Genomic DNA, 17,246 nt, shown 5'->3' on the forward strand with positions numbered 1-17,246 from the left:
ATGGGCAACTTAAATGTGGAGCGGACCAATCCAGTAAGGATCTGCACTAAGACTTTCTCCTCTTGGGAAGTCGCAGAGAGTCCCTCTCCACCTGATTCCTCCGAAGAGGAATCATCCGTCCCATCCCGATCCTCTGAAAGGGATTCATCTCCTTTATCCCAGAGCTCCTCTGTCTGAGGGTCTTGGGGAACAGAGGAAAGCCTAGTGCGTTTTCTTCCACTGAGTGAAGACGTAATCACGGCCATTAATCTTTCCTCTAGACCATTAATGGTTGAGGAAAAAACCTCTTGTGTAATATATACAGGGGCTGAAGTGCCAGAAGCAAGTGTAGCCCCTGACCCCGATGGCTCTCCCTGGCTAGCCGTCCCTGGCCCATCTTTAGGGGGGGAGGATGCTGCCGACAGGGGGCCCTCAGAACCTGAACGAGATCCCCTAGCGTCTCTGGTTCCTGGGGTGCTTGAACCTCTTCTACCCATAGTGCAAAGCAACAAGGTGTGAGGTATACAAATGAACACTGCCCGCTGAGCGATGTAGTCTGGCTAAAAGCCTTGCTACCCAATGCTCAGTCTGGTGTTACTTCAGTAAATGCTGCCTAGGAGAATGCCTGTGTCCCACCTTACATGCGACCGTCAGCTCTGTGTCTCTCAGAAGGGTGTGTGCACCTGTACAGAGTGCCTTTAATAGCCTGCAGCTGGCCTGAGTGGGAGTCTAAGCACCTGTGCTGACGTCCCGCCCCCTCCTCTACCGCCCGCCCTCAAGTTTTGAAAAAAACTAGCGCTTCCCACGCTGGTCGACTCTCCTGTCATGCTTCTGGAGAAAGGCTGGGGATGGGGGGGGGGAGGGAGAGAGGCTGGTAACAAGATCTGCCTGAACGGCTATCTTCAGAGATGGTGGCCATTAGGCCGCAGAGCCCGGGTGGTATAACCACTTTCTAGACCCCTGTGGCCCCTCTCTAGCCTGGGGGGAACATTCAAACATGAGAAATCCCCCCTTCCATCTTACCTTGCAGCTGGCTTGAGACGCTGGGACATAAACAGCGATGAAAAAACACTGAGACAGACAGTCAGCATGTGCAGGTTTGTGCTCTTGGCAGCCCCCGGTGGTCACAATAGGCATAGCATGTATTTACCTTAAAGGAGAAAAGCCTCTAGAACTCAAAAATTCTGTGGAATCTCCTCTTACCTTATCCAGCTGCAGGGTGCTGTTTACACAGACCCAATCTTCACCTCTCACGGTGGGCTCCGTTTGAAAAAACCGTCAGAGACTGGGGCCCCCTACGAATAGGGGGATCCAACAGTTCTGGGACCGTAAAGCACCTCGCCAGAAATTAGGAAGTTTAAAGCCATTTTCTGATCTGCGGGGTCCAGCTCTCTAAAAAGAGAAGCATTACGGGTAAAACCTCGTTTCTTCGGACACGAGGCCCGGGTACCATTCAATTCGGCCATGAAAAGACACTTTGAATGGATCCGGTTCGCCTGGCTTGCCCCAGTATAGGATCTTAGGATATTCCCTTTGGAGCTCAGCACAGGACATCTTTACACGTCCATCACCTAAGACACTGGCGTAAAAACTGAGGTATCCCTGCAAGGGGGAGGGATTATATAGGGGGTTGAACTTCCTGATAGGGTGTGCCAGTGTCCAATCACCAGTGATACCTATATAACCTATCAGTAATTACTGAGGCTCTGTGTCCCGTGATGTTCGAGAAAGAAAACATGCTACCACGTAACATGTTACCAAAGTTGAACTTATCCCTTGGAGGCACTTTAATAAATAAAAATAAATTACAGGTAAGAGAAACATTTCAGAGTACTGTCAGTTCACTATAAACTAGTGACATCATTGCGACATAAGACCCACTCTACCCCTCATGCCACAGTAATGTCAAGGCCACAGAATAACTAGCAAAAGGTGAAAATGTTCTTAGTGGGTCCTATATTAACATTCCATTGTTTTTGTTTCTTACCTCAGTCTGCAAAATAGCTGCCCGCTGCTCCTTTGCAGTAAGTGATTCCTTCAGGACCTCCACATGCTGTTTGCTGTCAGAAAACTGGTTGTTGAGGGTCTCCAATTTGGTCTGTACTGCCAGCAGCTCTGTGTCCTTACGAGAAAGCTCCTGCTTGACTTGCCCAATCTGTATGGGGCAAAATGAGTCATAGAAAACAATGAATTGGGACAGGAACACAAGACGATGAATGCAAATATTCATTTGTACATGTTACAAGGCACACCATTAACTCTTACCATCTATACTCAAATGGAGACTGATCAGCAATCTACAGGCCTCAGCTCACTAGCATCCTCAGGAGAACAGAGGACTGTGTGAGATCTGAGCCTGTACCTAAAAAAAAAACTGAACTTTTCAACATTGATACCTATTGCAACAGCACCTCCCATATAACACATGTTCATTTTTCACATGAGCTCTTAGGCCGGCCATAGACTTTTCGAATCTTGGCCGGTTCAGCAGGGACCAGCTGTGTGGGCAGCATGTCGGATTTTCAGGATGTGATTATTGCCAGCGGCTATAGCCGCTGGCAATAATCACTGTGTTCTTCCGGCAGGGACGGCTTCCCATGCCCCCATCCTCCTCCCAGCCGCGAGAACACAACAGCTCAGCGAGAGCGATTCCCCCATTAACACTGACTGTGTTGATGGGGGAATCTAGCAAAATGTTATCATCTATGGCTAGTTCAAGTTAATGGGCAGAGGACTGTTGATTAGTGAACAGCCTAAAAAACAAAATCATCAGTTTGGGGGGGCACATGCGCGAAGCTCGACATGGCAGACGCTTCTCTGTAGAGCTCCGCACTCCCCACTGCACATTCGTGACTCGTACGCTCAACTGAACCGACACTCCAGCCTCCTTTCTCCAGGGATCGCCTCCCCAATCACCAGTGCATCCTCCGGTATGGTTTTAACGGGGCATAGAGGCAAAACAAAACCAAAACCCATTAAAGAAGCGCTGGCCCGCGCTTCCTCCAAGATGGTGGCGAAGGCCCGGGCCCTGGCTGAACAATCTGCCTCCTCTCCCGCTCGGTCTGACATGCTAGACAGCGAGGACGATAATGACATACAGTTTAACCCAGGAGGTTCCCCTTCCATTCCGCAGACAGGTATGTCTCAATCTGCTTTTATAAGACTTATGGAAACAATGCTTCATAAGGCCCTAAAGACAACATCAGACCAGATCACTACTAGTCTGACACGAGAAATTCCAGCCCAGGAGCAAATAGCCCTCCGTGAGGAAAACTCCATGCTTTTATCTCGCCTAGAGGACGCAGAAAATCGCTCCCGCAGGTCCAACCTGCGCCTTCGAGGTATAACAGAGACGATTGACGATTTACAATCATTCACCACAGCATTATTCTAGGAACTGGCACCCTCCATACCTATCGAGCGCCTCGAGTTTGATAGAATCCACAGGGCGCTCACCCGTCGCCAGGCTGATGGGCCACCACGGGACATTATTGTCAAGCTGCATTTTTTCCGCATGAAAGAACAGCTACTAGCAGCAGCCCGCAATAAGAACTCCCTTCAGTTCCAGAGCCACACATATCAATTGTTCTCCGATCTGGCACCCCTCACCATTGCAAAGCGCCGTGCCATGAAACCCCAACTGCAAATATTGCTACAGCACCAGCTTAAGTACACGTGGCGGTTTCCATTTGCCCTGCAGTTCTCTTACCAAGGGCAGCAGCACACCTGTACTACTCCAGATTCGCTAAAACGGCTGTTGGAATCGCTCCACCTGACGCCCCAGACTTGCCAGTCGGAAACATCACTTCCACGCACACCGGCTAGAGCAGCCTCCCAGCCATACACCACGACCCCGAAACGAAGTAATCCTGATCCTACATCAATCCGGAAAGGAACCCCGGCCCGATCACCTGGAAATTACCACCCTAGCCCGAAATCTCAAGCTCTTCGTTGAACACAAAGAAACTGTTTTACTTTTATTTTCTCTTTTTCACATGCAGGTTCTCGGCTGCACTCGCAGTAACTGACCTCTAACTACAACAAGAGGACTTTCCAGTGACCGAAACCTGATGGACGGCTACCGTCGGTTATGTTCTCTCCACGTCCTGAACATTATTCTTCAGGTCTCCCAGGCCCCCTTGGGCCTGTTCAGGTTCAGTTGTTTTACTGTTTTATTTTAGTACTGTTCTTTTAACTAAATAATGCAACTGTATGGTGTACACGTCTATTTACATTAGTCAGGCCCACACTTAGTGAGCCTGATTAACTCCGCTACCTTGCCATTCCCACCCTAGAGCATTAGTGACATAGAATTATTATTGTCTGTATACCCTGCGTTCACACCTGGTGTAATCCACTAAACCCCTTCCTATATCTCCCCCCCTCATCCCCCTCTACTCTCCTCCTCCCACCATCCCTCCTCCCTCTACCCCTCCTCCCCTCCCCTTCCCTCCCCTCCCCTTCCCCCTTCAACCACCCCCCCTCTTCCCCCCTCCCACCCTTCCCCTCTCTCCACTCCCTCATAGCCCCTCCACATTTCATTGGAATGGCACCAGAGAAACATCCACGTACACACCTTTCAGTTTCTTAAACACAATTCTCCTTTAGTTTTTGCTGTTTTTTGATATCCTTATGACATCTGCAGAATTAAAGTTTTGAGTTTTAAATTGATCTTATTATCCCCGATTGCAGCGAGGAGCAGTCATTGCTCTCCCCCTCTACGGTACACCCACTCTCTGCCTACTTACCTGGTCGCAGGGCTGGTGCGCTCCTTATTTGGGTATTACTGACTTATTACCTCCCCACTAGGGGGATGTCTCAGTATTCTGCCCTACACCCCATGTTCTCCCCTCTCTTTTTCCCCCTCTTCTATTCCTCCTATTCCACACTATTACTTTTTCTCTTCTCCTTTGTCGGTTGGCTCGCACGGGCCCTGTGCCCACTGATATTATCTCCCCATACGCCCATTAATGGCTCCGCTTAATATACTAACCTTAAATGTTAAGGGACTTAACTCTCCACATAAGCGGGTGAAGGCCTTTCAAACGTTTACATCTCTAAAAGCCAGCATAGTAGCTCTCCAGGAAACCCACTTCTCTAAACGCCAAACCCCGAGCTTTTTTAGCCCTAAATACCCACAGGTATTTTCCGCCTCAGCGGGAACAAAACATAGAGGGGTCTTGCTGGCCTTCCATCACACCATGCCGTTCACTCCTTTGTCTGAAATAAAAGACCCAGAAGGTCGCTATCTAATCCTAGTGGGATTGTTGCAAGATATAACAACAACTTTTGTTTCCTATTATGCTCCCAATACAAACCCAAACCCTTTTTTTTCACATTTATTACAGGTTGTAAAAACACATTGTAAGGGAACCTTGTTCCTGTGTGGCGATTCCAATTCTGTACTACAACCACATATGGATAAGTCACCCTATGCCCCTGAGCATTACACCCCCTCTACACAATTCCGCAGACAATTACAAAAGGCCTCCCTCTTAGACACATGGAGAGAATGACAACCCACAAAGAAAAATTAAACATTTTACTCAAACCCCCATAAATCCTTCTCCAGGATTGATCATATCTTTATTTCTATAGCATCCGCACCACTCCTGCTTCGTTCACATATCCAGCCAATTACATGGACAGACCACTGTGCTGTGATCACCTCGGTATCATCCTTGATACCGCAGGCCAGCAATAGATCATGGTGTATGAATGACACTCTCCTAACCAACCAGTCATACTGTCTGGATATCCAAGTAGCCCTCAAAGACTACCTAACACACAACGCCACCCCAGATATCTCCCCCATACTGCTCTGGGAGGCGCATAAACCAGTGGTGCGAGGCACATGTATCTCAGTTGCGTCACATCTCAAGAGTGATAGAATTCTTAAGCTACAGCAACTTGAGTCAGACTACCACAATAGTTTTCTCCAATTTCAATCCATTCCCACTGAAGCACATAAAAATACTCTAGAAAAAAACTAAACTTGAACTAGACATGCTTCTCGCCGAGGCTGCCGATAAGGCTATTCGCAGATCCAATCACACGATCTACACCAAAGCGAATAAACCGGATACCTATCTGGCTTTACGCCTTCGTAGGACAGATCGTGTTCGTGTTCCCATCAGACTCAGATTGACTAAAGACACGATTACTAGTAACCCGACCAAGGTACTCTCAGAATTCCGTAAACAGTTGGCAAATCTCTATGAGACTAAAGCAGCATTTCCTTTGCATCAAGCAGAGAAGCTTTTCCATAATTTGCCTATTCTTACATTATCTGATGCCAATCGTGAGTCGATAGAAAGTACGATCACAACCGAGGAAGTCTTATCAGCCATCAAGACACTCAAACCCCACAAACCTCTGGGCCCAGACGGCCTCCCTAGTCTCTATTATAAAAAATTTGCTACAGAACTAGCCCCCCTCCTCACCAATACTTTTAATGCCTTACTCAGACAGCACTCCTTTGGTAGAGACACTTTGACGGTGCTCATATCTATGATCCCGAAGCCTAACACGGATAATACATTGTGGTCTAATTTCAGACCAATATCTCTTTTAAATGTGGACATAAAGATCCTGGCCAAAATCTTAGCCCTACACCTTAATCCTATTATTGGAGGACTGATACATAAGGATCAAGTAGGTTTTATACCTAAGCGACAAGTGAGCGATAACGTTAGGCGTGTGATCCTCCTGCAACACTTAGCCCGTTCTCGTAAAATACCGATGCATCTCCTCTCCCTAGATATAAGGAAGGCCTTCGATACAGTCTCCAGGCCCTATCTACTTTATATCCTCAAACGCTGGGGCTTCAGCCCTCATTTCCTTGGCTGGATCAATGCTCTATATAGTCATCCATGGGCATACGTGCATTACTCGGGGTTTTGTTCAGAACCCTTCCCCATCTCTCGAGGAACCAGACAGGGCTGCCCCTTATCCCCCCTGCTTTTTGCTCTCGTTATCGAACCTTTAGCGGCCCTGATCAGAGCAAACCCTGACATACGAGGTTTAGAGGTAGCTTCAACCTCACACAAATTGTGTCTCTTTGCTGATGATGCACTAATGTTTATTACATCGCCGCATACTACCCTACCAAACCTTATGAACATCTTAGATAAGTTTGCTCTGGTTTCCGGGTTAGAAGTCAACCAAACGAAATCAAAAGCCCTCAATGTTTCTCTTACACAAGCTGATCTTGAACTGCTTCGCCAAAACTTTCCTTTTCACTGGTCCTCCTCATCTATATCCTACCTAGGAATTAAATTGACCAGCGACCCATTAAACCTGTTCCAATCCAATTGTCTCCCAATGCTAACCCAGCTATCTTCTCTACTTAACTCCTGGCTACCTTTATGTGTCTCCTGGCTCGGACGTATTGCTGCCGTGAAAATGTCCTTATTGCCAAAATTACTGTACTTATATAGAGTACTTCTAATCGCGATCCCCCCTTATTACCATAGGATCATACAAAACTTTAAATACATCTGGGGCCCCATATGGCCTAGAGTTGCGAAGCCGGTTTTACTCCGTAATAAGCTCAGCGGAGGCCTTGGTATACCCAACTTTTTACATTATTATCATGCGGCCCAACTGGCCCAGTCTATTCTATACCATTCTAAGTCTGAAATACCACTCTGGGTTAGTCTTGAGGCCATTGACCTCCACCCAATTACTGTAACCAACTTGCTATGGCTCCCCCCTGTAGCACGGGGCCCTATAACCAACCCAATAACGCAGCATACACTCAAACTCTGGGATAGGTTGAGGACCCCCTTCAAACTGATCTCTCCACATTCCCCACTTCTATCCTTTCTAGGCCACCCTCAATTCTATCCAGCATACACAGAACCAGCCTCATTTCAAGCCTGGGCCCGGGTGGGTCTGACTCGCATATGTGACCTAATTAATGGTGATACTATAAAATCATTTCCAACTATCCAGACACAAGCACATCTCCCTCACAGAGAGTGCTTTCGTTACCTTCAAATTGCACATTTTGCACAAACAACCATAAGATCTAGCTCTGGGCTGGATACTCTAACCGAATTTGAAAATATGTGCGACTCTGACCCGCATGCCCCAGGTGCTATCTCTCGCCTTTACGCCCACCTCACGTCGCCACCCTCAAACCTTCCCACCTACACACAGCGATGGTCGAAGGACTTGAATATTGAACTAGAGGCGGATGACTGGATGACCATTTGGACTAACACAAAAAATTCATCCCAAAATGTTGTTGCCTCAGAGGCAAATTACAAAGTGCTAATGCACTGGTATCTAGTCCCAACCAGAATCGCGAAATTTCTACCCGAATATTCCCCGAATTGCTTCAGGGGTTGCGGGGACAGAGGAACACACGTGCACATCTAGTGGACATGCCCACTGGTGCAGCGCTTCTGGGCAACAACATTCCAAATGGCCTCTACCCTCCACCAAATTACCCTAGACCCTAACCCAGCTATAGCCCTGCACAACCTTATTCTGCAAAATTACACCAGAGCACAACTCCGCCTCCTCCTTCACCTATTTACCGCAGCCAAGCAAATGATCGCTAAGGCCTGGAAGACACCCACTCTTAGCATAGCTGAAATGAAAAACAGGATCACTCAGGCAATGATACACAGTAAAATCGAAGCGAAGATCCTAGATAAGGTCCCCAGCACTTCAAAACCTGGCAACCGTGGATTGAGCATTTTTTGCCCACTGATATAGACAAACATCTTTTGGAACCCTGAGATGGTTCTGGTGTCCATCTAAGATTTTTGAAATCACACCTGTGCCCGTGCGACCCGACCGACCCATTCCCCCCACTCAGCTAACCCTTAATCTTTCCTTTCAGATCACCTCCACTCCGCTCTCCCTCCTCCCCCCGATTCTACCCTCTTATTTCCCTTCAATAACTATTGGTATTGTACTCTGTCTCATGTGATGGTCTCGGCGGCTTTTTTGCCCAAACCCAAGGCAGGACCGCCAGCAGCCCAATATATCGAATTTAGGGACCCTGTTCCCTCTTACTGTTTGCATTTTCGGCTAATGCTAGACCCCTGTGTTATCTAACAGAGTATCCATTTCCTGTAATATTTCCCCTCCTTTATACCATCGTCATACTGTTTGATTGAGATATGCACTGTTTAATATACATACTATACCTTGTATTGAAATGCATGTAACAGATGCTTGTTAACTACCAATAAAATATTTGAAAGGAAAATCATCAGTTTTAGGTGGACTTGTGGTTGTGTCTAAATTATGCTTACACTGTGTAGTCTTCAAAGCACAACTCCATTCAAAAAGTTTTAATTTTAGATTTAGTCGGGAGGAGAACAGCCTCTATCAGATTTTTACTGAGGTCTGAGTGCCTATTAGGGGGCTTTCTTCTCGCTGTCAAGACAGGAAGTGTTTGGAAATCTCTCCAATGAGGAAATGGACAAAAACACGTTGAGGAAGGGGTTAGGACTTTCTGACAATCCTGCATTTCTTTTTGTACCTTCCTGTCCCAGTAACAATTGTACCTCCTGTTTCTAGAATGGTTGTCAAAGGGCCAGGAAGTGATGGCAAATTCAAATTTTCAAAAAAAGAGGAATTTTGACATAACTGTAAATTCCATTTTTTGAAATACAATACAACACACTAGAATAAATTCATAGACCATGGATTAGATGTTGCTACTTTCTGGTGATTGGACACTGGCAAAAGCTTTGCTATGTCCATCCCCTAGTGTCCCCATCTAACCCCACCCACTCCGTGAGGTTACAGTTTTGTTAGCCAACAACAGAGAAATTACAGAGAATAGAGGAGATGGACCTGTGTCCTGTTTTGTACTCCAAGGTACAGGAATTTACAGGTATGTCAAAATTACGCTTTTCTTTATTGGACAGAACAGGACACAGGAATCTTTTCACAGACATAGGACATCCCCAAGCAATAATCAAATGGTGGGCAATAAGACAGCTAAACAGTAGAAACAGGCCCACAGGAAGAAAAAAAAGAAGGCCAACGGGTCTCAAAATAAACTGCTAACAGTAGAAATACCTCACTGCAGAAGAAAACGCAGAGGTTTTTCATTAGCCCACTAGGGGGAGCTATTTTCCCAAAGATTACCAAGCTGGAGAAACATCTTGTGCCCAAATGGGGATGTAAAGGGAGACATCCAACATAAGAATGGATAGCGCCAACATAGGGAATATCCTGGTGCTAAGGATATAAGGAAATTCCCTGCCCATGCCATCATGACTTTATAGGCTAATCAGGATGGCTGTGTGTAGGCAAGCGTCAAGCTACTGTGGACAAATTGGTGGAAACACCCAAGAAACCCTGGGAACAGGTGGATTTAATCAGTTTTTAATACGATTAATTGCGTATCCTGTACTGAGGGTGAGACCTAGACAGGGGAGGCCAGATTAAATACCTTTCCCGGAAACTGTAATTCGTGAACTGCAGCCATGGAAGGGATAGGAAAAAAGGTGTGTTGGAGCTCAGAACAAGGCCTTGGGGTTAGGCCAAGTAGGCCAAGTCATGGCAGAACCTGGCAGTAAGGTTCTAGGTTGTGTAAATAACCTCATCAAGTAAAGGGCATTAGGAACCAGTCACCTGAGAGAAAAGATCTACTCCTGTGCTATATTCAGGAGAGGAGCAAAAAATATCTAATAAAGGGCAATGAATCGTGCCGCCTAGCAGGAAGTCTCGATGTCAAGATTTTTTATTTATTTTTTGATAAATCAGACATTGACAACATTGTCCTGCTAATGAGGTTGTCTAAAAAGACGCTAATACATAGAAAATATGTCAGGATAAAAACAATTCCCACGGCGTTTAGGCACAGCTTTTAGGGAGTATGGAAAACAGCAGCAGTCAGGTTTTGGATGATGGAATTCAGATGTTTGGAGGCCTATAGCAACAAACTCCGAGGGATACCACTGGTTATCTCAGGGGCTGAGAAAATAATAATAAAAATGATAATCTAGCACCCCCCATGGACATAGTGAATGTTGTGCTAGATTACAAGGAAAAGTTGACAGTGAGAAAATTAACCCACAAAATGAATTTGATGAAAGGGAAGAATTTCTTTGGCATCAGAGATTTTGCCACACCTGTACAGGAGTCTTTACATGTCTAACTATAGTTTGGACAAATGGCAATTGGCACCTTGTGGAAGCCTGACTACCAAAATAATCGTACCAATACATCTTGTGTAGGTAGGTATGTAAACCTTTAAAAGGACAGGAGTTCTATGCAGGGGTTAGAAAACCCAGAAATCCTTTCCTGAGAAGGAGAAGGGGATGAACACCCATTGTAACGATAAATGAGAAGGGGGCTAAGGAATCTTGCTCTTTTCCAAGTGAGTTGAAACAGAGCAAGATTAGAGAAGTAAGGAGTGTGCAGCAACGGCCATTTTTATCTGAAAAGGTGAGCTATCCATTAAGCCATAGGATTATGTGCATATTGACAGCAATTAAAGACATTCTAGAGGTCTAACAAATCTGGTTCTCCATGGTATCCAAATCCAGGGCATCCAAGTTGCAACTTTGAGTAAAGATTTGAGTTTTCTATCTCAAGAGAAATGTCATCATGAATTTCTCCAGCCCAGTCAGCCAAGGTTTGGGCAATCACTAAGGAGACAGCTGTAGGGCTGCAAAATACATTTTTAGAAGATTCTCCAAGTGCCTATCTACTAAGTTTCTAAAGGAGGGGGTATCCTCAGTGTGATTGGTAGTTTGAGCATCAAACACAAGAATAACCAGGTTACACCGTTGCCAAGTTTTACCTGCAAAGGATATAAGGCTTAAAAATTATCAAGAGGGGGAAATAACATCTGAGTTTGACCAATAATTATATAGGGCCCAACCTGTCTGATCCAGACTGGGAAAGGGCTTTCTAGAGTAGGTCCTCCTCTTACAGCATGTGAGCGCTATACAGCGCCAAGCATATCTATCCAGATACGAGTAAAATGGTCTTGTTCAATGAATCAACAGTTACCAGCATATGACAAGATGGTAAGGAAGTAACTTCCATAAACAGTGAAGAAGACAGTCTGGCAGACCTGGCTTAACAGCAGCCCACCCCCAGTCCCCTTTTGGTACCTCTTTTTAGTTTTTGACCCAGCTGCATCGGTATGATGGTCAGTCTTCTATATTTACCCTTGCTCTGTTGCTCTCATTTATGATACGCTTTATAACCCCTTTCTTGTCTACAGATAGAAGTATATTGTGACCATGCTGTTAAGGTGTAATTTTTTTACATCTCCCAACAATATTCAGGCCATTCTGTTCTGAGCTACCTTCACAACGATCGCAAGGTTTAGAGAGCCCTGGTTAAGTTTCTCAATGAAGTAGTAGGTTTTATTATTGCCTGGTTGGTTCAGCTGGGGAGGGCATGAGAGAAGCAGGGGTTCAACATTTGTGTTTGTTAATTTTCATTCTTATTCCAATTTTATTTTATTTTTGGTCGCACCTGGATTTGGAACCTGCACGGCCACTCCACTAAGAAGAGCACTTATATAAGTGGTCTTACAAGGCCAATTTGGCTGTGTTTTCTATATGATATATATTTTTGTTTATTTTTCTAGCTGGCAAGCTACATTAAGCCCTGTTGGCGGTGAGGTGCTAGGCCAACTTTTCCTTTCAAATGTATGTTTTGTATATTCTATTTTAAAACTAATAAAAATAAATTATTTAAAAAAAACAGTGGAAGAAACCTTTAAGCTCCTTTGACAGAAGATCGGTATCCCCTTTGGTTTATGTCACAGCTGGTGCACCAGGCAATTTTATTGTTTCGGCAGAATTATAATTGGCTGGGGGGGGGGGGGGGGGGGGGAGACAGTAGCACACCTGCAGTTGATAAAAAATTTTCATGAATAAAAGGGGTGAGCCAGGGACAAGTAAAGCCTGGATGACATTGGACATCCTCCAGGTAAGAAATCAGGCATGCTCTGATTTGCTGTAGCTTCTAATGCATATTGCGAGAGGTTCACAGTGTGCAGTGAAAACATTAAGAAACTACAGGAGAGGAACCTGTACAACTGTGCAAGCCTGAAGGGAAGGCTGGAGTTCAGTTTTAACTTATCCCTGAGATAGTAAACAAAAGAATTTCCTTGAAAATTCAACAGAAATAGCCGCTTGATGATTGACAGTATCAGTAGCCAATGGCCACTGCTCCCAGGGACAGCGCGGAATCCAGATCAGGCTCAGGTAAGTATTTTAATGAAGAGAATGCATTAAGGTAAAAAAGCCTTCTGCCATTAGAACCACTTTAAAGCTGGAATTCAGCCTTCCCTTCGATATCGCACAGTTGTACAGGCTCCACTGGATTGAAATCTCTTAGTCAGATTTCACAGCACACTGTGAGCTTTCAGTCATTGGATTTCCATTCTTTCAATCATGGAGATTCAGAATTGCATTTGGGTGGTCTCTATGCAAATTAAGCCTGCCCAGAAATGCCCACTCTTTCAGATTGACATCCACCCATCAAGACTGCTTGCATCAGGGCTGAGGGCTCAGAGTAGTACTGAGGAAGGGTGCTGTGATGTTTTCAGGAAGCAGTGTACAATACCCTGCTGGCCCCTCCCACCAGCCATGATCTGCCTGCACTGCAGTAAGAAGCACAGCGATCCAGTGCTGATGTCACTGGGTCCTAAATAACGTACAGTTAGGTCCATATATATTTGGACACAGGCACAATTTTAGTTTTTTTCAGGTATTTACCAAAACATATTCAAGCTATATAAGTTATATAATGGATATGGGCTGAAAGTGCACAATCTCAGGTTTAATTTGAGGGTATGTACATCCAAATTGGAGGAAGGGTTTAGGAATTACAGCTCTTAAGAATAGCCAACCCCCTTTTTTCAAGGGACCAAAAGTAATTGGACAATTTAATCAAAAGCTGTTTTATGGCCAGGTGTGGACTACTCCTTTGTTATTTCTTCATCAATTAAGCAGGTAAAAGGTCTGGAGGTGATTCTAAGTGTGGTATTTGTGTTTGGAAAGTCTTGCTGTGAACCTACATTATGCGTTCAAAGGAGCTGTCCATGCAAGTGAAACAGGCCACTGTAAAGCTTCAAAAACTAAACAAATCCATCAGAGATATAGCAGCAACATTAGGAGTGGCCAAATCAACAGTTTGGTACATTCTGAGGAAAGAAGAATGAACTGGTGAGCTCAGCAACATAAAAAGCCTGGACATCCATGGAAGACAACAGCAGTGGATGATCGCAGGATCCTCTCTATGGTAAAGAAAAACTCATTCACAACACCCAGACAAGTGAAGGACACTCTCCAGGAGGTGGGTGTATCATTGTCAAAGTCTACAATCAAGAGAAGACTTCACGAGAGCAAATACAGAGGGTTCACCACAAGGTGCAAACCATTCATAAGGCTGAAGAATAGAAAAGCCAGAATAGACTTTGCCAAAAAAAAATCTAAAAAAGCCAGACCAGTTTTGGAAAAGCATTCTTTGAAAGGATGAAACGAAGATTAATCTGTACCAGAATGATGAGGAAAAAAAAAAGTCTGGCGAAGGCTTGGAACAGCTTATAATCCAAATCACACAACGCCATCTGTAAAACATGGTGGAGGCAGTGTAATGGCATGGGCATGCATGGCTTCCAGTGGCACTGGGTCATTGGTGTTTATTGTTGATGTGACAGAAGACAGAAGCAGCCGGATGAATTCTGCAGTGTTTAGAGATATACTGTCAGCCCAGATTCAGCCAAATGCAGCAAAGTTGATTGGACGGTGCTTCACAGTATAGATGGACAATGATCCAAAACACACCGCAAAAGCAACCCAGAAGCTTTTGAAGGAAAAGAAGTGGAATATTCTGCAATGGCCGAGTCAATCACCTGATCTCCAGCCAATTGAGCATGCATTTCACTTGCTGAAGGCAAAAGGAAAGGCAGAAAGACCCACAAACAAAGAACAACAGAAGACAGCTGCAGTTAGAGCCTGGCAAAGCATCAGAAGGAGGAAATCCAGTCTTTGGTAATGTCCATGGGTTCTTCAGTCAGTCATTGCCAGTAAAGGATTCTCAACAAAATATTAAAAATGAAAATTTTATGTATGATTATATTCATTTGTCCAATTACATTTGAGCCCCTGAGAATAGGGGGATTGTGTGTAAAAATGGTTGAAGGTCCTAAAATTTGTTCTTTATATTTATGTTCAACCCCTTGAATTAAAGCTGAATGTCTGCACTTCAAATTCATTTAGATTGATTCATTTTAATTTTATTCCAGTGATATATAGAGCCAAAATTATGACAATTGTGCCTGTGTCCAAATATATATGGACCTAAATGTATATAATGAAAAGTTTTATTTTAACATTGAATTAGCATGTTTAATGGGATGGAACAGACAAGGAAAATATATAAGCAGTCTAAACTTGAGCTTTAATATAAAAAATATAGGGTTCAAGTATTAAAATACCATAACATTAATATAATAAAAATACCAATTTATACAGAGAATGTAGTCAGATCATAGTTTAATAAGTTATTGGAGGCAGCCATGCCAGTTCTACTTACAGAGATAGGTCACTTAAACAGATAAGTGATACTTTATTACATTAAAGACTCATTTATAACTAAATTTTCTTTAACCACTAAGGCCTACAGGAACTATGGGGGAGAAGGAGGAATTATACAGCTTTCTGTATCTGGCTGCAATCAAAGCTGCTGGAACTGACCTCTCGCTTCGCTGAGCAGTATATCAATATATCCTGAATTTACTTAATGTTTCATCTGTCTCCATCCCTACCCGAGGGACATGCGCCAATTAAACCAAAACTGTCAGAAAGTAGTGCTGTCAAAGAGGCAGCTATTCCCCAAGTCACATGTCACATACTATTTCTGGGGCAGATAAACAGAACTTATTCACAGAGTTACTGCTCCAGGACTAAGATCTGTATGCTTCTGTCTGTGCCTTTGTATATTGTGTTCTGCTTTGTGATAGATCCTATTCATGTAAATAAAAAGGTGTCTTTACACCTTGCTTTCCGACAGCCTGAAGCAAGACTGTGATCCAGGAACGTGAAATTCAAAATTCAAAAATAGAATTGGGTATTTTCCATACTAATGATCTTATAGGATAACACCCCAATGAATACAATTATGCTAATAAGGCAAGATGATCTCCGTAGGGTGTTAGGTAAACCTATGTAAAAGTGCACGTTATACAGCTCAACTTTTTTTGTGTTCCCACCTGGGAAGAATTCCATCTCCTTTGCTAGTGATACCAGCAGAAGGAATAATGGCAATAGGTGTCACTGGAACAAAAAGTCACCAACAATAACAAAAAAAACCTGTAAAAGGATCTAACCTCTCCCCAGTCTATTACCATTGGAGAAATTTCCAAGCATCTCCGATGATGGGGGGAGTATACATTTTGAGTAAATATTGCAAATTTAGAGCCCAATTCCAAGGTTCTTTTTTAATATACATAACCCATCGATTGCTTCCTATTTCCCTATACATGAATTTTTTGGGGTTTTTACAAAATTCTCCTCTGCTTACATTAGAATCCTCCTCCAGGATTGTGCACACGTGTCCTCCAACTTCCTCCAGAGTTTTTGATCGAGCAGCGATTTGAGGGCAGAGAAGAAAGGCACACATCATAAAACGGTGATATGTGTGCGCCATTAACACCATCAGATGGGCAGAAGTCTGCATCTCCGCCAGTTCCCCACAGCCAGCGCCTCCCAGAGGACAACAGGGGGTGGGACCTTGGCAGGTCAAGTGAGACTAAGTGTCATTCAATAAGGGTTTAGGACAGGAATTTAAAATGTGCTGTTTTATGCAGCTGGAATAGGCTTTACATTTTTGAAGTGACTTACATTTATATTGCTTAATGATAGTTTCATATTAAAATATGATACACTGATGTGTAGGTTTTCCTTAGCATTGCAATCAACATCTATGCAAAACAGGCAACTATTTTTCCTGGTCCATAAACTAGATAAGAGAAGATACTATATACAGCATGTATATAATAGCGAAGTATGGCTGCCCCATATACATATACAAACATTTTTTTTAACCTAGATGTACAATGATAAGATAAATGACATCAAACAAGTGACAATAACATTCAGTTATTATTTTGAATAATAAAATTATTAAAATTTTGAAAAAAAAAGCAGCATAGATTTTAGGAAGTTAGCATGAGTTATTGCATTATAACAGAGCAAAGGATAAGGTGAGACACATAAAACAGACACCTGGAAAATCCGGAGTGACAGAGGAGAGGTTAGCATGTT

The 17,246-nt window shown here is 44.0% G+C and overlaps 1 protein-coding gene across 16 annotated transcripts in view; it reads right to left on the reverse strand.

The window, feature by feature from the left end:
* ERC1 (ELKS/RAB6-interacting/CAST family member 1) overlaps positions 1 to 17,246 on the reverse strand; it is a 468,735-nt gene that overhangs the window by 262,250 nt on the left and 189,239 nt on the right. For all 16 annotated transcript variants that reach the window (XM_073621610.1, XM_073621608.1, XM_073621618.1 and 13 more), the window contains one exon: positions 1,967 to 2,134. In XM_073621610.1, coding sequence (XP_073477711.1) covers positions 1,967 to 2,134 — 168 coding nt within the window. The remainder of the gene's footprint in view (positions 1 to 1,966; positions 2,135 to 17,246) is intronic.

Source organism: Aquarana catesbeiana, linkage group LG03 (assembly GCF_042186555.1).
Source record: "Aquarana catesbeiana isolate 2022-GZ linkage group LG03, ASM4218655v1, whole genome shotgun sequence".
Lineage (NCBI taxonomy): Eukaryota > Metazoa > Chordata > Amphibia > Anura > Ranidae > Aquarana > Aquarana catesbeiana.